Source organism: Manis javanica, chromosome X (genome assembly GCF_040802235.1).
Source record: "Manis javanica isolate MJ-LG chromosome X, MJ_LKY, whole genome shotgun sequence".
In the NCBI taxonomy this organism is placed as follows: Eukaryota; Metazoa; Chordata; class Mammalia; order Pholidota; family Manidae; genus Manis; species Manis javanica.
Window position 1 is genome coordinate 107241571 of NC_133174.1, and position 21866 is coordinate 107263436.

Below are 21866 nucleotides of genomic sequence, written 5' to 3' on the forward strand. Positions count from 1 at the left end.
GTGCTGCTGTAAGCAAACCCAATATATGAATGGATTTTACAAATAAACTAGGGGTGGATTATTGGCAGAATGCTTCAACACAATTCTTTAAATAACAAACTTCCCTGGTGCATTTTTAAAAACAATTTATGGCTATCAGAACACATCAGTCATATTGATCAGTTCACACCTCACATCGAAGAACTTACTGTCTGAGTGCAGGTCTATGCCTTTGGAAGATCTTCCGGTCAAATGTATTACAACCAAAAGAAACAAGAATAAAATACATGTTCTGACAGCTTTCCTTTCTATTTAGCTTCCAACAAAATGATACTGAAGTTATTTGGGTAATTCTTGCCTTCTGAGTAGAGTTTTGTTAGATACAAAGTGAGGCAATAGGAAACATTTTTTAATGAACACACAGCTCTCACAGATATTATGATCACACTGTTATTACAACATAGATGAGCTGAAACTTTTTGTACAGATTTGGAGGAAAGAAAACCCTAAAGAGAAATCAAGCATATAGAGGTAGTTGAATAGCAATATGGGAAAATAAAAAGCATTATCTTAATTCCCCTTTCAGTTCATTACGACGTAAGAGTAAAATGGCTGCTTAACAAACAACTAGGATAACAAACACACAGACATATTTGCCACTGTTTAAATGGTTTGCATGGTATTTTAATCCTGGCTCTACTGAGGACTGCATAAAATGATGGAACTAGTTTATCTAAGATAAGCCTATGATGCCACATTGACCTATTTGCTCTTTTATTTTGTTGTTGCTGTGACAATAGGTAAATGTTGAGCCACTTTTTAAATGATGCATAAGCTACAGTGTTGTTTTGTAAACTTCTGTTAATCACATTTGCTGCAACAAATTTTTAAAGGGCTACAGAGTCATGAAGCAAAAGTTTTACAGTGACACCAGGAATAGAGATTACAGGCACTTCTCTCTCAAGGTTAATTTAGCGCATTTGAATACCCATTTGTAAGTGAAAATGTCTTCATTTCACTTAGGAAAGTAGTGAAACAGCAGGAGCTGTCACTCTACGAGGAACGAATGTATACATTTCACATGGTTCTTTCTCTCTGTGCTCAGGAAGGGCCACAAATTGCAGCCCAGGCAATCAGCTGCTTTTCAGAACTGTCTCAATCATAAATCAAAACCTCACTCCACAAGCCCAAGAATGGGCTGAAAACAATCTGTCCTCTTCCATTACTTGGGCTGTCTTCCATTTGCATCTTTGTTACACACCTCTGCTATAATTCTGCCTTGGTAAATGGAAATGGATGCAAAGTCAACATGTTGGGAACTCAAGGAATGAGTCCCTGAATAAAATTCCTATCTTGGAAATGGAATTCACATCGGGGAACAGGGTCCCCAGTGGATTCCAGTCCATCAACAGTATGCAGTCTGTTGACAGTAAGAAACCTCCAGGTGCTGTGAACCAGCCTCAGGAGCTCCACTGCTCCAAAAGCCAGCCACAGGGGATTATCTGAGCCCAGGCCAGCTCCACAGGCAGAGCTGGAAGCGCCATATGCGCAGTGACTCAACTAGCCCCATGGCTAGAAGCAGTTGGCCTTCAGAAAAGGCAAATTGTTGCAATAGCTCTCTGCACCCCTAAATCAGGGGCAGGCACTCTTTTCTCCACATGTCTACAGAAAATTAGTTTTATTGATTTTAATTTTCTACATTTTTCTGGTTATTAGCTAGCAGCAGCAGTACAGTACAAAGCAGAAAGGCATAATGTCTGCTTGGTACCTAATATATACACACACACATACATACGCACACACACTATGTACATACATACACATATACACACATGCATATACACCCATGCACACACATATACATACATGCACATAACATATACATACACGTGTGTGCATGTGTGCACCCAGATATACATACACACACATACATGCACATATACATGCATGCATACACATACACAGACATATATATATACATATATACATATATACACACACACACACAGACATAATCTACTAGGTAAAGACTAGGTCATGATAGACGAGAAAACTAATCAAATGAATAGCACTATCTACCAAGGGGGAGGACTTGTAATTCTGGCCTAGATTTAGCTTTACATCTTTTCTCTGTACAACTCTTCACTCCCAAGTTTTGCAGCAAAATCAATTTATATGTGGTGAAAATGGTCAAGTCCACTGGTTGCCCCATTCAAAGGCAAGGCTTTGCATCTTGCCTCCTACCACTACTGAAACAAAAGCTTGCTGTAGAACAACGTAACGTGTATGTAGGCTACTCAGAGTAAAGTGCAATTTTGCCTAGCCAAGACCTACACTTGCTGGAATCAATTAGCTACTCAGTTTTCAACGTGAAGTGTTCTTTGACGTGGAATTTTATTTTAAAGAATTAAACTTTCCTTTCTACCTAGATTAAGTAGAGATGTCGTTAGGTAAGTTCATTTCACTTAACTTGCAACTTTCCAATGTGAGCTTCTGGGGGTGCTTTTGTGACTTGACTGCCGTGCTTATTTAGTAAAATTTGTGTAACAAATACTTTTAAAAGTGTTAAAAATCTGTGAAGGAAATGGGTTCAAAATCAAGCTTGGCTATTTACTGGCTGATTGTGTTACGAGGACAAAGTATGTAACATTGTGGAGCTTGTGGAGCCTACGCCTTTGCAACCCTAACATGGGAACTCTGTTATGACCACATGATGGGCCACCAAGTGGGAGGAGGAGCCTTGAATTTTTTTCCTCCCTTGGCCTTGTAGCTTCCTTGACCAGTAACCACACCTATACTTCGATTCCATTCTTGAGTGGCCCAGTCTGGCTCCAAACATCAAACCTGGAAACACATAATTGTATGACAATATAGGATTCATTAAGAAAGTGCAGAAAAGATCATTTTGTTCCTGCTTACGAATCTCTTTTATGTTGCCTGAGTCATTTTCTCTCTGTTTCTGGCCACAGGTGGTGATGGGAGGAATCAGACTGATTGAGGCATTAACCTCTCACCCTAACAGAGTGGCTGGGCTGCAAGTGGAAAACGCACTGCAGCTGTCCACAATTACATGGGGGAATAATTTGCGTGAAGGTTCAATGGCACCATTCATACCCTCCTGCCCCAATACTTTCACTCTGTTACTATAACACTCCTAATATACTTTTTCTCGGGGGTGAGGGGGGTGGGGAGTGGCATTAAAGGAATCACACTAGCACTAAACAAGCTAAACAGGGACTCACTCTTCCTTCCTGACCTGCTATTCTTCCCCTATACTGAAATCTTGGGCCCACTAAAACTAGGAGGAAAGGCAGTGTTTAGATGAAATCATGGATTGTCTGTTTCCTTTGAAAAGGTTTAAAAACCAAAATGATTGTTTTTTAAAAGGATTCTGTCTTTTCTACTAGATTGTTTACACTTATGATGAGGCGCATTTCTTCACCAAGTGTTTCAGCACATGCTAGCCGGGTCATGATCCTCAGCACCTGAGAAGCGGTGGGGTATGGAAGCTAGGTGGGCATGGCTGTGATATGCCAAACTGAACACCATTCCCTCTGAAGCGTTAAATATGATCCTGCCTAAAAGTCCCATTCGTCAGTGCACTGGGTGAGAAATTAAAGAGACTAATAATTCGATTGCTGAAATAAATGCCTATGCTAGATTACAATAAAAGACACTCTCCCGATTCATCTCTTCATTCCAGAAAAATAATTCCTTCAGCTTTGCTCTGTATAACAGAGAGAAAATAGATTGCTTTACTTTACCCTGGCTTATTCCATAATGTATGCCAAATCCCTTAAGTCTTTAATATTGTTGAATTCAAACTGAAAACAAAATGGAATCTGTGGAGATAGATGATCCAAGCATGATTCTGAACTTCTTTAAGCATCCAACTAGATAGATACAAAAATGGTTCAAAAACTGGGATCAAATGCAGTAAAAAAAGAAATGGTTAAAGTAAAAATGGCACATTTCTAGTATTGTTACTTCCCCCTAGGCACATGGTAAACCACATCAATAAATAAAGCAAGTGACTTTTCAGTAATATACACTTAAATAGTTATAAACACACTCATAGAAAAAAAGGATACAGTAGTGCAAAAAAATAAATTATTAGAACACAAAGAAGTATGAACATTATTATACACAACACTATATAAACACCTGAACCACTTGGAATGAGATCTCAAGTCAGTGTAATAATGCAGCAACATTATTAGTATCTTTGCTTCACATTTCAAGCACACAATCATTTATCTACAAAAGAAAATTAAAGCAAAACCACTTTAAATGGTCAGAAAATTTTATGTCAAAATCAAACTAATTTTTGTTTTTTCTGGGCTCTTAAACACCTGCTGTGCATGTAGTTGTGCAGCATGTCCAGAAGCATCTTAAGGCAGAAAGTTTCAAACAAGATGCCATTCTTTTAGCCTTTCTACTCCCTTTCTCTCTGCAATCAGCAGTAAGGTAATACCTCTGTTTGCTACTTCCTGCTGTAAGATGTTATTGCAATTAGATATATTTACAAGACACCTCCCCTGAGGGCAGCAGGGAGGGTGGGAGCTCCTCTTCAGCAATCCACTCTCACTAGTTTTGGTTTCGGGATATAAAGGCCAGAACTCGTCGAATACCGTTCAGTCTATCCTTTAAGGACCTCATTGCTAGGAATGGGAGCTGAGCTCGGCTTTCCAATGGGAGAACTGCTAATGTCCACCAGCACCAGGCTGGACCATTCGGGTTCATCTGTAACACAGAAAGACAATGGTTTATCCCATTCCCACGGAGGGGATACCAGTCTGCCGGCGTCCAAAGCTACACCGTAAACATTCCAGGTGAACTGCTGCTTTGTATGGCACACTGCTAATTACTCCCACAGCTATTTCCCCCTGATCTTAGCTGGGCATATAACCACCCAGGAAAAAAAAAAGACTATATTTCTCAGTCTCCCCTTCAGCTAGATAAGGCCATAGACAAAGTTCTGGCTAGTGAGATGTAAAGGGGAGGGATATGTGTAACTTCTGGGTGATGTCCTGGGAAAAGGACACGTGCCCTTGGCTTTCCTCTTTCTGCCCCTTTCCCCTAACTAGAACGCAAGACGTGGTGATGGTCAGCCTTTCTCTTCCTGGAGGACAAGGGCAACATTCTAAGGATGATAGAGCTTTGTGATGAAGGAATGACCTCACGGAATAGAATTCCCCAGCCCTACAGGACTTATGCCCTCTATCTTGTTTAACCTACAGTTATATTTGGTAGTTGTTAAAGCAAACAAACTGCTATCCTACCAGATATACTCTACTTCCTAGCCAGTGTGATTTCATGAGCTGGAATATCCACTGCTCAGTCTCTTCCACTTCTGAGATTCTGTTTAGATCGTTTGGACTGATGCATACAACATGTGGGCCTTCAATTACCAAGAACCCTTTAGGCTTTGCATGTCTCTTAACTCTCTTCATTCCCCTGCTTCTAGCTGAAGGCAATGTAGTCCACATATGTCATGTCAGCATATAAGGCCACAGCTAGCTTCTCCCCTGAAACCAAAGCCTATGACTCACAGCCCCAAAGCACAGAAACCCTGCTTTGCAAAACTCCTATTAGAAAACACATTCACATTAGAAATGTGTACTGTCCCCAGGTTTCCTTTTAATAGAGTGTTCCCATCCCACATAAATCCTTCACCACAATTCTCTTTGTCAGCAGCTTCCCAGGTACACATTTTAGACATTGGTGACTTACTTCCTACTAAGCCAGAAATGAGCTTGCCGCCCACCACTTTCAGAAGGTTGGTTTTAGGACTGCAGAGAACCACATTCTGGTCAAACCACCTGCACATGGGATTATGTGTCTCCAAACTGGTTCAACTGATTTCTCCCCAACCTCACTATCCTCTGCTTCTCTGTGCCTCTAGCTTTGTTTGGATCCTTTTTTGGCCCTTGCTGCAGGCTGTAACAGACTATCCCTCCTGTTACCAGTCCTGAATATTAGATTGACATATTCTGCACTGTCTTTCTCAGGATTAACAAAGATATTTAAGCTGATGTTAATACTGTGGCTGTTTTTCAGAAACCTACTCCTGAGGCTTAGGGCAGTCTTATTAAAGGCACCACTGGGGCTGCAGCACTGACTCAATGAAACTGGATGGGATTTCTTTTTCCTGCTGCCATCAAAACAACCTAACAGTCCTAAAAAGAAAAGAAAAGAAAACCAAGATTCCAGCTTTCTGTGTCATTGAGCCCTTATGAATCACCATGGCATCTGTGTTTTTGCTTGTGGAAGATGCTGTTACCATTGCTGGTCACTATCTTCTGCCTGAGTGGAGGCGAATGCTTTCCAGAAGGGGACGGGAACATTAAGCTTGATCATGAGCTTGCGCAGAGCTGAGCTGTAGTCCTGTGTCACAGTGGCCCAGAGCCAGGAGCTGGGTCACAGGAAAGTGCTAGGCGACCCTTCTCCCTTCAATATTTACGACACATTTGCATGGGGGAAAGGAGCACCTTTGTGGCCTGGAGAAAGCAAGATACTTCAGTCCATTAGGCAACAGACTGGTGCTTTACAGCCTCAGAATACAAGGCAAAGATGAGACTTTAGAGACCTCCTCATCTACCTCCCTCATTTCAGAGATGAGAGAAAAGTTGAAAGGGCGGAAGGGACTTACCCAAGGTCACACAGCTAGAGAGGTTAAGCATGACCAGTCTTTGGCAGGGAAGTCAGAATATATGCATTCTATTTTACTGTGTTGACACAGTCAGGGATGAGTGTAAAGAATTAAGGAAGATAGGGAAGTGATAATGTCAGACAACCAGCTCAGAATGTGGGGAAGGTGATGGTGGGCAAATATTTGACTAGGATATCTACAGCCTTGTCCTAGAAGGAAAGGATCCTCCTACTTATACCAGGCAAGCAAAGCTTGGTAAAACTTAATTTCCACTCTCCCAGAGGGCTTCTGTCTCCCCAGGGAAATAGACTGAGCCACTAGAACCTAATGAGCTGCTTTCAAGAATAGCTCAGCCAAGTACCAAATGATTTCACTCATATGTGGAGTATAAGAACAAAGGAAAACTGAAGGAACAAAACAGCAGCAGAAGCACAGAACCCAAGAATGGACTAACAGTTACCAAAGGGAAAGGGACTGGGGACGATGGGTGGGAAGGGAGGGATAAGGGCGGGGAAAAAGAAAGGGGGCATTATGATTAGCATGTATAGTGTGGGGGGGGCATGGGGAGGGCTGTGCAACACAGAGAAGACAAGTAGTGATTCTACAACATTTTACTACGCTGATGGACAGTGACTGTGAAGGGGTATGTGGGGGGGACTTGGTGAAGGGGGGAGCCTAGTAAATATAATGTTCTTCATGTAATTGTAGATTAATGATAACAAAATTTAAATAAATAAGAATAGCTCAGCCAACAGTAAATTTAAAGATTGGGACAGTTTTCTCAGGACCTGCTTGCCCCTGCTAAGGACAATGACAAGGGGCTAGAACTGCAGGGCTAAACATGGAGGAACATAGCTTTGAAGTTTCTATGGTGTTGCAGCTGGAATCCTATAAGGTAGCTGGCCCTATCTCCTAGCTCCTGCAGCAGTGGGGGCAAAGGGTCATGAAGCTCCCTGCAAGTGGCTACCTTTGGTCTCACCTCCCAGGATACTCTTCTCTTAGGCCTGACCTTTGTGTGAATCTTGTCACCCTATCACATTATCATGGTATGAATCTGGACTCCCAGTGAAGGTTCGTCTGTGGACAGTGTCTCTGTTCCCATACTCTCACCTGACTTCTCTTGAAAAACCTGTCTTGGATCCCAGTTCTCACTGCTTTACTTTAGTTACTCCAGTTCTGCCTTGGGATCCTTTTGGTCTTACCCATGATGCCCACTGCCCAGCCAAACAATACCAAATTGGATCCATCTTCCTCTCTGCACTTTATTTGCTGGATGGCAACGATGCACCCATCCAATCACTAACCCTAAGCTCTCTTACTTGCAGGGAGTGGGGGGGCAAAACTGTTACAAAAAGACATTTCTATATACCTGGGGATCAGCATCTTTCTCTGGCATTGGACCAAAGTGGTTGAGAATCCGATTCTTCAGAGACGGTTTGAGCGAGTGAAACCATGATGATGCCTGCTCATAGACACAGTTATGTAATCCCATGAGCTCAGCACAATCCTCTCCTTGAACCTGAAAGCACCAAAGTGGAAGTGAAGCATTCTGTACCTCCTCCATCACTCCTAGAGCCACTGTTGACACCTGACTCTCTTTGAGCATCCAGCCTGTCTCCCTATGGGAAGGCTTCCCAGCCCAGCTTTCTCCTGTGTGGTATGTGAAAGGCTTCTGAGCCAGATGATGAACTGTGTGTAAATACTGTGAGGGTTGAGGAAGGAGAAAGGTGCAGCTGGATAAATTAGCTGAAACAGCAAGACATATAGAAAACAACAGATGTAAACTAGCCTGAGTGGAGGCGTACTTTTAAACTAGGTGACACTGGTTTATGCCTCTCTCTTCTTTTTGTTTTTAACACCTGCTCTCCCATTGCTCATGGGGCAAAATATCTGTATGTCTCAGTGTGCAACTTGATCTTCCAAGTCAAATGCATTTATTTGTTGATAAAATATTTATTAATTTTGTACTATATAGTGAAAGCAGAAATATATGAACATGGGATTACTTCCCACTTCTACTCTTTAATCCAGAAAAACAAGGATTAACTGGACATGTCCTATTTCTGCCTTTTGGGACAATGGATTATTGGGAAGGGTTCTTAGCCAGGTTGCACATTTAAAAATACAAATGTGCATGTGAATCTACAATTGTCTCAAAAGAAAAAGTTTTCAAGTATAAATAAATCAATATAATAAACAGACATGTGTATTCTCCTCTGCAGATCTATCCCTCAGTACCCGACAAGAGCCTTAACTCCTAAGCTGAATGGGCCTCATGGCTGGTCTGGCGTGGCATTTCTTATGCACAAATACAGTGCAGCCACTAAGTGGAGAAAGCCAGGACACTGGGCATTCTCAGTGCCATCTGACAATCGAATGGCATCTGGCAGAAATTTGGTGAGGAATCCCAAGGCCCCCCCAGAGCTGAGAGATCTTTTGGGAACCACTGTTGTCTGCCAAGGCAGTAGTAGAGCCTGGCTTTGGGACTCCTGGCACCGGCCACCATCACCTTTTGGTCTTCAATGTACTCAATGTCGGCTGTGTTGTAACCATCCCGCTGGCCCTGATGGAGGACCTTGAAGCGCCTCTTGCCTATACTGTCAACCACTGAGCGGCCATCCGCAAAAAACTGTACATTTCTGATCTCTAGGATGCAGCCATATTCCGCAAACCTGTTGAGAAAAAGTCAAGAAGGTAAATTAGCGATGAGTTCTTTCCCTGGCCTGGCCCCCAGCCATTTCTGTAACCCCATGCTATGCCTTAAAGGATTTCTGCCTATTTACCTGTCCAGGGTGTACAGATGCAGCTACACAACAGGCAGTGCCTGTGTGAAACATCCTAACATGTTAGTATACCTGCTACTATATATTGAGCATAGAGTATGTGCTAGACACTATGCTCAGTGCTTTATGTGCATTAACTCACCAAAATCCTTCCAACAAACCCAATGAAATAGGCACTACTATTGTATCCACTTTACAGATATGAAAACTGAAATCACAGAAAGGTTAAGTAACTTTCCCAAAGTCAAACTGGATCCAAGTCTGGAGCAAGAATATGAACCCAGGCAATTTGACTTTGGGGCCCACACTCTTAGCAGAACCAGTTTTATAGAACCAATTCAACAAAAGGTTATGCCTGGGATTTCTTTAACTAGGCAGCCTCTTAGGTGGTTAACTAAGAGTCAGAGGGATCCTGAACCTTGCAAAGGCTCATGGTTGGGAGCTGGCTAACTCTCATGAGTGGTGCCTCCCCATTTCCTGAGAGCATCCCGCAGTAAAACATAAACCCCCTCCAGCCAGCCTTCTTTACTCACTTTGATCCTCACTTACCCTTTCACAGGATCTCCAAGGCACATGCCAAACTGCCTTGTGCCTGTTTCAATGCATCTACGAATCATCAGACGGTAACAAGGCTCAAAGATGTGCAGGGGACAAGGAACAGTGGGGTAGGCCATGGTACACACGAAGATAGGCACATTCTTATTCAAGCTATCAGGAAGAGCAAATGACATGGATCTCAAAGCAATGGAGACCACAGAAAGGTTGGTTGAACATCACCGTATGGCTCCCCAGAAGGAAGACTAGGAGATAGCAGGTTTTGATGGCTAAAAAAAATACTGAAATGCAACTGATGCTGGGGCTAAGTCCCATTCTGTGGTGCAGAGGTTAGCCTCAGGGATAACAACATTAAATGGACATTCTACACATTCTAATTTGGCTAAGGAAGTTCTCTAGTACCTTCACTTTGAGGGTGATAGTTACACTTCATGCTTTTCCTTTCTTTCTTGCATGCTCTCCTCTCAAAACAATCTTTTCATGTGTCGTGCTGGCAGTATGGGAAGGCAATAAAAGCCGACTGAGTTCTCCAGAGGGATGGTGGGACAATCTCTGTGGGTGCCCATTATCTCAAATTTGCAAAGCCCCCAGAAGATCTGCATGGCGGGCCCAGGTGGGAGGAAAAGGGAACAACAGAGAGGCAAGAGTAATCTAGCCCAGTGATGTTCAAGTGCTCCTGTGCATATGAACCACTGGGGGCCCTTACGTCCAGACAGGAGGGCTGTGGCATCCCGAGACACACTGGTGCATTAACTCCAGATTCGGACCCAGGAGTCTGCCCTCCAAAAAGTACCCATGAAGATTCAGACACATAGCCTGCCAGGGAACCACCCGCCAGACCGGCTCCTCCTGGATCACTGTTCTCTTGTTTGTCTAGTAAAACCAACACAGGGACATCTGAACACAAAATTAACTCCAAAGGATTAAGTTTAGGATTCCTCTACACAGAAATCCCTCTAGTGTATCCTAGTGTTTGTTAATAAGAAATTAAACAGTATTTAAGAGGAGGGCTCCAAGAGTCTCAAGGCAAACATAAGAATCAGAAATAAAGACGTCCCAAGTAGGTCTAGTACAAGACAGTGAGAAAAAAAAGGATGTCATTTCTAGCTTCCCAGGGAAACATGTTGTTAAAAGTGAGAGACACATTAAACAAATTGGTGGCAATTTAGAAATGTTCTCTATGAGGTGGGTCTAAACCCAGGACAGCTTTTGCCATTGGGCACCTCGCCCCTAAAAGGCTGTAAGGATTCCCCTGTGGATGGGGAGATGGGAGGGGCAGCAGTATGAGAGGCAGAAACAAGTGACTGCCTCCTGCTTTTTCTGCTAAGTGTTCTTCCAGCCAGGCAGAAAGCTTGGAGCCCTACTTCCATCTCCATCCCTACCCTCCACCTCTCACAATACCTGAATTTGGCAGAGGAAGCATGAAACAAACAGCATTCTTACTACTGCCATTTTTTAAGTACTTCTATAAACTAGCTTATTTGATCTTCCTAACAAGCCTATGAGATAAAAACTACCATTATCCCCAAGCTCAGAATGAAGAAACTGAGGCCCAGAGAGGTTGAGTGACTTGCCTAGGGTCAAGAAGTATATTGACTTTGTGGCAAAACTGGGTCATAAGCATTAGTGTGGCTGACACCAAAGTTCTTAACCTCTTAGCACCCCCTTATATATTTGAAAACAGTCTTCTGCAAGTAGTGACTCTATAGCATCTTACTACGCTGACGGACAGTGACTGCAATGGGGTGTGGGAGGGACTTGATAATAGGGGGGAATGTTGTAACCACAATGTTGTGCATATGAAACATTAATGAGACTGTTTATCAATGATACCTTAATGAAAAAAAAGTCTTCTGTATACTTTGTAAGTTTGCCTTGATTAAGCTATCCAATTTACTCCTGCCAGAGACACCCAGTTGTTACTAGTGAGTGCCAAGATGTAACCTGCTCAGAGGTTTTGGCTTATGCCTCTTCAGTATTATGCTGGTAAATGTTGAACAACTGGCATGCCAGGTGGGGGTAAAGCCCTAGTTTACAGCATTTGCCAATTTCTATGGTGTAAATACTCCCACTGTGGCCAATTTCAGGCTACCAACATGATATCACTAAATGAGGAGTTAGGAAGAAATGTTCACAGTCAGCTCTATGGGCTAGTATGAGTGAAAATGAAAATAGAAACATGTTTATACATACTTAGAAAGTTCTTCCATTTCCTCTTCATAAAGCCTCCTTCGCTCCTTGAGTTCTTCTGGGAGGAATTTAGCTATTAGCTCTTCCATTATGACATTTTTGCTGTATTTTCTTGATGCTAAACACTATACGGGGAACAAAGCAATTAAATATTATGCAGTCATCAGAAAAACATAGAGCACTCTGATATCATCAATAGTTAAATGACCCACATATTGGAATGGTTTGGACCCTCCCATTAGCAGCTGTTATTATCATAATGTATGTGTTCTCTGGATGTTAGGGTTTAATTTTAAAAAACACATGCAATTAATTCCATAACTAGAAAAATATTTTAACAAAGGGAAAAGACCTGCACTGAAGTTTTAATAATCTCAGATCTTTCCTAAAATACTGACACTGAGATCATGTTCTTGTCAAAAAAGGGAGAAAATCTTTCCCTTTCTTTTTTCAGATTATTCTGTCTCTATCTGGGATATGCTGAAAATCCATGGTCAGATGGTGCAGGGAACTAAAAAGCCACTTTCAATCACTAGTTGAAACCATTCAATCACTGACCCTTTCCTGCCTTGTTCCACCCACCCTGCCCCAATGCTTGGTTTGTGGATATTGCAAGTCTAAGTATTTTTTTCTCATCTAACTTTGGTTTAAAAAAGAAAACAGCTAAATATTGTTGATTTTGTCTATTTGTTTTTCAATAGGCCATCTAGGTTATCACTGAAATTATGTTAAACCATGACTTCAGAACTGAACTTGGGCTCAGCCTGTCACCATTACCCTCCCCTCAAACACCTCGATGCCATGCATACTAGGGATCTGTGAGTATTTAATTGTTGTGGCTATTTAACTGTTGTCAACCAGTCAAAGGGAGTTAAAACATCTGCAGAGAATCGCTCGCTAGGGAAACTACCCGCACAGACCCAGCAGGGGGAGCTCCTGGTTTAAAACTGCTGCCTTCAGACAATTTTTCCTTTCCCAGGATGGGCTATGTCTGCCTATTTTGCAGTGAACATGATTTGAATAAGATAATTATCTCTCTGGAAAATGGTGTCAGTGTGACCCTGTGTGAATACACAGAGATAAATGAGAATATCTTCTAGCCCCTGCATCCAGGACCCCCACAGCATGTGCTTCCATAAAGCCTTTTCAGCTACTGCTACGGCTTGCCTACAGTAGAATCAACAGCTTTGCCCACTCCAAGTCTGTGGGGAAAACCAGTGACTCAGAAGATAGCCAGTCCAAACAGCAGGTGACTCCTCTGCTGATGCAAAAACAAAAACCCAGGAAACGCACATACTATAACAGTGGTTTTCTCCAGGTGATGAGCATATGGGTAGATTTTTCTTCTCTCTGCTTATCTGAATTTCGTAGTGTAACCACAACACAAATATATTATTAAGTATAAGGACCATGGGATTCTCTCAGGCCAGCAAATCCCACCCCTGTACCTAGGTAAGGTATGACACTGACCCTCCCCACAACCTAATATACTCCTCAGGGTTATCCTGGGTGATTACTCACTCCATTCCCTTAGTTTAAGTGTCGGGTTTGGGGAAAACTCAGCATGTGATTTCTCTAGACCTACAATCAGCTAGAACAGTCTTGTGTCTTCAACCTCTTCTCAGGGATGACAGGGGTCAAAGAACATTAATACTGACTGTAAAATGTGATACAAGTCCCTGAAGGAAGGAAAACAAGATGGATTTCCAAGTCTTCTTGTGTTATAGGCAATTCCATCAGCTCCCTTTGAAAAACAAAGGTGGCAGCTTGTGTGATGCATTTTAGAAGACCTGGAAGCCCCAGAGCTTTTCAAGTAGCCAAATATTTGCTAGTAAGTACAGTGGTTCTTGAGGGGTGGGACAAGGACCACAATGAGAGTCTATGAGGTCTTTCTGGGGACCTGGGAATGATCTCTTCAAACCACAGAATAAACATGGATGATGAGGGGACATCAGAGTTCATCTAGTCCAAGCCCAGGGAGGACAAAAGAATCACCCAGGATTACAGTGAATAAGGTGCCATCATGGGACTGGAACTAGGATCCATGTTTACCATCAATTTAATACTTTGGTTTCCAAGATAAATTAATCTCACTGCTGACTGACAGTTCATAAAAAGCTCTATGTTGCCTCATTTTCCTGAAGGACTATGTGGAGAGAGGAGGGGTGGCTATAAGACAGGAGAAATATGTGGTCTGAGGGGGTGTTTTGCCCTGGCACAATGCAGTGGCTTGAGATCCAATAGGATGCTGTCTTAATACCCAATTCCAAATCAGCTAACCCAATCAAGAAAGAAATAATGTTTTACCTGTGAAAGACCATCTTTGCTAGGAGACAGGAGAAACAGACGGTCTGAGGGGGTGTTTTGCCTTGGTACAATGCAGTGGCTTGAGATCCAATAGGATGCTGTCTTAGTACCCAATTCCAAACAAGCTAACCCAATCGAGAAAGAATAATGTTTTACCTGTGAAAGACCATCTTTGCACAGTGGACACTTCGCATTGTGATCTAGGCATCTTTCAAGGCATTTTAAGCAAAATGTGTGCCCACAAGGTGTTGTGACTGGCTCATAGAATAATCTGAAATTTAGAAATCAAAATGGAAGAAAACTACAATAAGATCCAAAATAAAAGAGCTACTTCATGTAAAAATTTTATAGTATTATCTGAAAATTCTGTGTGTTGGGGGGGTGGGGAAGGAAGTTCTTTCTATTAAAAAAAATCCCTGCTATTGTTGCACTTCAGAAAAGCATTTGCTTTATTTATTAGCTAGATTTTAAAGTAATACACTTATTAAAGTTTAAGACATAGCTAGATCATTTAATAACATTAGTTCTAATTAGTTTATTCTGGGGCATTCAGATTTTTTTCCCATGTCAGGTCCCAGAAAAAGAGAGATTAATGCCCAGAGTGTCTATGCAGATTCCATTCTAAAATATTTAGCCAACCTGTTCATCTTGAGTATATGTAAACACACAGGCAAACAAATACAGAGAGATAAACACACACATATGCATTTACCCATTTAAGTACTTTATATCATATTACAATGGACAAACACTTGGCTTGTTTGCTAACCTTGACTCCATCTTTCACCTAAGCTCCCTGTTTACTGCCTGAAGGATCTCGAAATTGCACCTGTAATCAACATGTAACTGCCTTTCATACGGATGGATCATTTTTTTACTGTCAATACAATAATATTGTCAATGTGCTGAAAGACACACATATATACATGAATATGTATGCATACATATACTTCAACTAAACTCAATTTTAATTGCTTTTCAGGAGCTGGATATTTCTCAAAGCAATCTAGGGATCTTTTTAAAAGCTGTTCTGTACAGAGATTCACGAATTTACTTAAAGAAAGGCTCACCTGCAGCAGGACCACTGGGTGGGGGCAGCTGAAGACGACGGTTCAGAAATGGGCTCACACTCACCAAGAGGAGAAAAAGAAGGAAAAAATGCCTGACCAGCCTATTTTGAGCTCACAGGAGTGTTCAGTTGAAAGAAGCGGCCAACTGCACAGCCCCCTCGTGTGGCCAGGAGGTGCATCAGCAGGCTGGCCCCCACAGCCAGGCTGAGCAGAGGAATCAAAACGTCAGAGCTGAAAAGTACTTGAGAAAAAATTGAACCCACCAACTGGAATGAAACTGCAGTCAGAGGGGATGAAGTTGCTTATATTCCGTGTACACAGCCCACCGTTGGCAGGTGAAAGTCTGTCCAGTTCCCACTTCCAGTCAGATGCTCTTTCTACTAGAACAATGATTGTCACCCACTGCTGTGCTTATTTATTCAACAGTTTTATCAAGGCATAATTGATGTGCAATAAACGGCATAGACTTAAAGTGTACAGTTTGATAAGTTTTAACATATGTACACATCTATGAAACCCTGTCCACAATCAAGATTATGAACATACCCTCCCCTCTGTCCCTCCCCATACCACTCCCATCACCTGGGGAACTTTTTTCAAAAAACAACAGATACTGGGACCACAGCTGTGGAGATTCAGATCAGTTGATCCATGTTAAGGGCCATCTGGAGTTTTAAAGCTCTTCAGGCCGTTGTACTGTGTAGCCAGGGTTGAGAATGGCTGTATTAACATAATCCTACCAACCTCTGCATAGGCAAATCCTCTGCACTGGTCTCCAAAACTAATTATCAGAATCACCTGTGGAGCTTTTAAGACTATAGACATGGTGAAGCCCCACTAGATAAACTCTGTGCGATTTCAGCAGGTCAAGAGAAGGGGCAAAGATTTGATTTATTTTTTTTTGAGGAAAGATGATACATATTAGGCACGTTTATTAAGTATATTCTTTGTGGGGTTTTTTTTCTTTTTTTACTTGGCGGATCACAATATTAAGATGCCCTATTTATAAAACACAAAAATAATACCTAAGTATAATGAATGAAACGAGAAACTAAGTGCCCACCTTCCCTGCCTTGACTCTCTTCCAAATCACACTCCTCAGAGATAATCGTGTTGGCATTTTGGTGTGTGTTCTTTGGGCCCATTTTTTTTTCTTTTGGTATCCTTAATCTACAATTACATGGGAACATTATGTTTACTAGACTTCCCCCTTCACCAAGTCCCCACCCCCCACACCCCAGATTTGATATTTTTAACAAGCCAATGAAGGTCTGGAGTAGAGAAAACACTTTTCATATATTTACTTTTTTCTACTTTTTGAATGTTATAATCCTATTTTAAAAGTACTCATTTTTTTGGCAGAATTAATAAATTTCAGTTATTAAACTGGCCAAAAAGTAAAATTAATTTTTTAAAAACTCTTTATGATGGAGATCCTAACCAGTATACTGAGGCAAGAAGAAAAAATAAAAGTATGAGGACAGGAGGAGCAAAAACCAAATATGTCATTATTCACAAATGGTGTGAGGGTAAACTTAGAAAATCTAAAAAAATCTACAGGATGATTATTAGAATTAATAAGAATTGATAGAATTAGCAAGGATGCTAGATTAACACACACAGGATTATATTCTATATACCAGCAAAGAACATAAGAAAATAGACATTTTAAAAGTTTCTGTTAGAAGTTTTAAAAGATGACTTTTACAGTTGCTTTTTAAAATCAAGTACCCAGGAATAAATCTCACAAAAGTTGTATAAGACCTCTATTGGGGAAGATTATAAACACCTCATTGAAGAAAGTCATGAAGACCTAAGTCCCAATAAAAATTCCAGTAGGTTATTTCATTTGTTTGTTTGTTTTTGTGGAACTTGACAAGTTGATTTCTAAACTTTATAAGGCAAGGCAAAGGGCCAAGAAGAGATGAGACACTTCCAAAGGGCAGCAATGTGGGAGGACTTGTTCTACCAGACGTCAGAACTTGTTATAAAGCTGTGATGATTAAAACAGCATAAGACTAGCACAAGGACAAATAGATCTACGGAACAGAAACAGAAAGCCTCGAGATAACCCATACCCATATTCTTGATTTATGACAAATGTGGCATTTCAAAGCAGAGGGGGGATTTTCGGTACAGAAATAACATTCTCAGTAAATACTATTTGAGAGAGCTGGCTATCCATAGGGGGTAATGATGTATACACAAAAATCAACCTCAAGTGGACTGTGAAAATAAATGTGAAAGGCAAACAGTAAAACTTTTAGAAGACAAAATTATCTTTATGTCTTCAAAGACGAAGAAAAGATATGTTAAACAAGACCCAGAAAAACACTATAAATGAAAAGATTAATAATTTTTACTGCATTAAAATTAAGTACTTGTAATGGACTAACAGTTACCAAAGGGAAAGAGACTGGGGAGGATGGGAGGGAAGGGAGGGATAAGGGCCGGGAAGAAGAAAGGAGGTATTATGATTAGCATGTATAATGTGGGGGGTGGGAGAAAGGGGAGGGCTTTGCAACACAGAGACCAGTAGTGATTCTACAACATCTTACTATGCTGATGGACAGTGACTGTAATGGGGTTTGTGGGGGGGACTTGGGGTAGGGGAGAGCCTAGTAAACATAATGTTCTACAAAAAAATTAAAATAAATAAATTTAAAAAAAATTAAGCACTTGTAAGTTATCAAAAGATGCCATTAAGGGAGCAAAAATTCAAGCCACACAGGAGAACGTATTTGCAGTTCATATGATTAAGAAAGAACTTGTATCTAGAACATACAGAGAGCTCCTACAAGTCAGTAAGAGATAACCCAATCGAAAATGGGCAAAGACTTATATGAACCAGCATACATAAAACTGTTCATAGGAACCTTGTGCATAATAGCCCCAAACTAGAAACACCCCAAATATCTACTATAATAGAACTGACAATGGGATACTATACACTAATTGGTGGTAGAACTGTACAATGGGATACTATACACTAATGAAAATGAACAAACTTCACCTACAAGCAATAACATGGATAAATCTTAATACTGAGGAAAAGAAGCCAGAACCAATGAATGTTCTGGATAATTCAATATATATAAAGTATTTTTTAAATAGGCAAAACTAAATTATACCACCTAGAGATGTATACATGGGTGGTAAAACAATTTTAAAAAAAGAAATAAAAGTCAAGACTGAGGTTTGCTGTTGGGGGAGTTGTGACTTGAAAGTGGCATATGGGCAGCTTCTGGGGTCCTGGCAATGTTTTATTTCTTGAACTAAAAGGGGTTGCATGAATATCCTCTTTACAATATTTTCTTAAAAGAATACATCTATATGTTTATCACTGCATATATTTCACAACTGAAAATTTTTTCCAAAAGTGTGAGTTATAGGCTGATTTGAGAACCTCTGCTGTGATCCAACGCCTAGAGCTGCCAAACCAGCATATCTCATTTCCTCAGTAATTTGAGCCCTGTGAATTTGGATGCTCCCTATACATTATTTGATGATGCTAACGATGATGACTGATGGATCTCTATCTGCAAAACTCTTTTTCCTGAGAATTTCAAAATTGGGCCTTTGGTGCACTTAAGAATGCAATCAAATAAAATAACAATGATATAGCTGGCTAATTAATTGTAACAAATACTGACACTTGATGAGCAGTATGGATACTAGCAGACACAAATGGATAATAGCAACCCTTAGCAAGAGCTATGATTAAAATGTGCCTCAACTGAGTGGTCACAAACAAGAATGCTGCTACAGTTGCTGCATAATGCATAATTACCTCTTTGAAAGAATTCAAGGTTCAGATGCTTAGAATGTATCACCTTTCCCTAATCAATTGACTTCTAAATTCAGGGCTGCTCTGCTACTCCATAAAGGTGGAGTAAAGTGACTAGGAACAGGTCTCTTGTTCTTCTGGGTGCTTGTCAACACAGTTTTCCATAGAAATTAACTTCATATATTAATAGGTGGTAATTATGATTAGTTCCATTTTACTATTGAGGAAATTAAGACTCAGGTTAAATACCTTGCCCAAGGTCACACAGCAAGCTAGTAAGTAGCAAGGGCATGGGATGTGAAGTCACACCTGATTCTCAAGCTCATCTTCCTTCTCCACTATATGACATGGCCATGACCATGTGTACATCTGTATCTAGAACAGACATCATCCATCCACTTGTAGATGCGCACAGGCACACACACACCTCCCTCCCTCTCTCTTTCCCTCCCTCCCCCACCTCAGAGAGAGAGATAGAGAAATTATACATAGACAGACAGAGCTAGAAATAGTATATACTCAAATTCTTCTCCTTTTATTTAACACTTTAGGTAATGATTTCAGAAAACACTTCAGGGAGCCATTTATAAATCAGAGTTGGGCCAGATTTTACAGTGTTACAGTGATGGAGTAAACAATAGTAATAATAAATACTTTCAGTTAGATGTCCCGGATAAAATGTTTGGCTTGTCTGGAAGCAGCTATCTCTTCCCACCAGTTACATCCTTGTATTGTGTTCCTTTGCTGATTTCAAAGAGGGATTTAGAAGCAGAGAGGGAGGAGGGAGGAGAAAGGCGGGGAGAGAGAGACAGAGAGAGGAGACTACAATGAACAGACTCCTTCACACCTGGCTACTTGAGTAGCTAAAATTAGGTTAAATATAAAGGTTTTCATTTCAATTAACAAAGAGGTCACTGGGCCATTAGGTAACTGGTTCAAATATCAGACTTTCTTGCTCCAGATCTTAAAATATCCTTGCCACCAAGGTGCTGCTTCACAGCAGCCCCAGCGGTGGCCCCTAATGGCTAGGGTATCCATATCAGGGAAATCTCAAGAGAGGACTTTCAGTCACTAAAGATCGAGTAGCAGAGTTCTGAAGTGTTACAATTATGAAGCACCTTGCCTCAGCAGAGCTGTCCCAATCCAGCATGAGAGATCTGGAGATTGGAAAGCTTCTTTTCAAATGCACCTTCCAATTAAGTGTTTCATTCCAGCTCTCTACCTTTTCCCCTGTGGAATGCGTAAGGTACTCCTGATTTTCTCTCCAGAATCAGAACAGACAAATTCACATTCTAACTTGTTCTGTACCGGTGCAGTACCATGTGACTGGATTTCATTCTAGAAACTTGCACAGGAGGTACAAATTCTCTAGTTTCATGACTGAAGGATTGTTTCAAAATCTCATCCCTTAGACCCTCTGCTGTAAAGACACATGAGAGTCATGAGAGAAATAATCCTAACAACAATAAAACAAAGCAAAACACTAGAGAGGCAGAAGCAGGAACTTTTTAAAGACTGCAATAATGCAAGCTAAAGCATGAATATGAAATAGCCCCTGTCAGCATCTGATTTCTGACTTACTGACAAGTGCTGCTGGAAGTGGAATTATATGCTTCTGACCAAGGGCTACAGTTTTAAGAGCCTCCAGATCAGAAATGCTTCCTGGACCTGGCAGGTTTCTTCTCACCAGAAAGCATAATTTACCAGCTCTGTAACTTACTGCCTATACAATAGCCACTCCAGGAAAAGATGGGTTTTTGGTTTGAAGTCTCACTTAGAACAGAATACTGGCTTTTAAATTCAGAGTGAACAAACTAGAAGGGGGTCTTATCCTCTTGGTGTTTATTTCTTGGCACTATTTCTAACCCTACTCTGAAGACCCCTGTTGAGATCAGGGACAAACAAGATGAAAGGGAGAAAGCAGAGGAAAGGGAACAAAAGAACTTCAACCTCAGGATCCTTAGTACTCGGGGAAACCACAAACAGGATGAGTCTGTGTGTTTGATTTTTCATGCCCTAGATGTCGGGAGGAGTGTTAGGAGGGTAAGTACACCACAGACCTGGGCCTTCTGAGCACATGGATTGAAGTCTGTCAAAGTCTGTTATCTGAAAGACCATAACCCCATCACAGGCTTAGAGCCATAGTGGTGTTACTTGCGGAGGCCCATTTCTCTGCTTGGAAGCAGATAATTTTTCTCTGTCTCGTAAATTGACTCTGGCATGACCCATCTGCCACTTTGTTAAGAGGGGGAGAGGGAGATGGTAAAAGGGAACTGGTTATACAGCCCATCCCACCTACAACGCCCAGCAGTATATGGAAGGTTTGCATGCTGCTACATTCCACCTATTCAACTGTTATTATCAGGTCTGCCTGAGCTCATTGGCAAATGTGACAACTCTAATATTTTTAGAGAAAGAAATAGTACAACTTCAGGTAATGCCTGCCTTACTTATTTTTATTCAGATGACAAGAAATGTCATTCTGAACACAAACACTTGTGATTGACATGAAAGGCATATGTGTTTGTAAAGGGCAAGAAAGC

General features: G+C 41.2%; 1 protein-coding gene across 5 annotated transcripts in view; it reads right to left on the minus strand.

The window, feature by feature from the left end:
* Positions 1-371: 371 nt before the first annotated feature.
* Positions 372-21866, minus strand: part of LONRF3 (LON peptidase N-terminal domain and ring finger 3) — a 39571-nt gene continuing 18076 nt past the window's right edge. For 4 of the 5 annotated variants that reach the window (XM_017657845.2, XM_073227753.1, XM_017657844.3 and 1 more), the window contains 6 exons: positions 14623-14737; positions 12163-12284; positions 9964-10122; positions 9141-9303; positions 8001-8150; positions 372-4722 (listed from right to left, as the gene is read on the minus strand). In XM_017657845.2, coding sequence (XP_017513334.1) covers positions 4567-4722; positions 8001-8150; positions 9141-9303; positions 9964-10122; positions 12163-12284; positions 14623-14737 — 865 coding nt within the window. In that variant the 3' untranslated portion in view covers positions 372-4566. The remainder of the gene's footprint in view (positions 4723-8000; positions 8151-9140; positions 9304-9963; positions 10123-12162; positions 12285-14622; positions 14738-21866) is intronic. The other variant, XR_012127428.1, reaches the window with a different exon arrangement.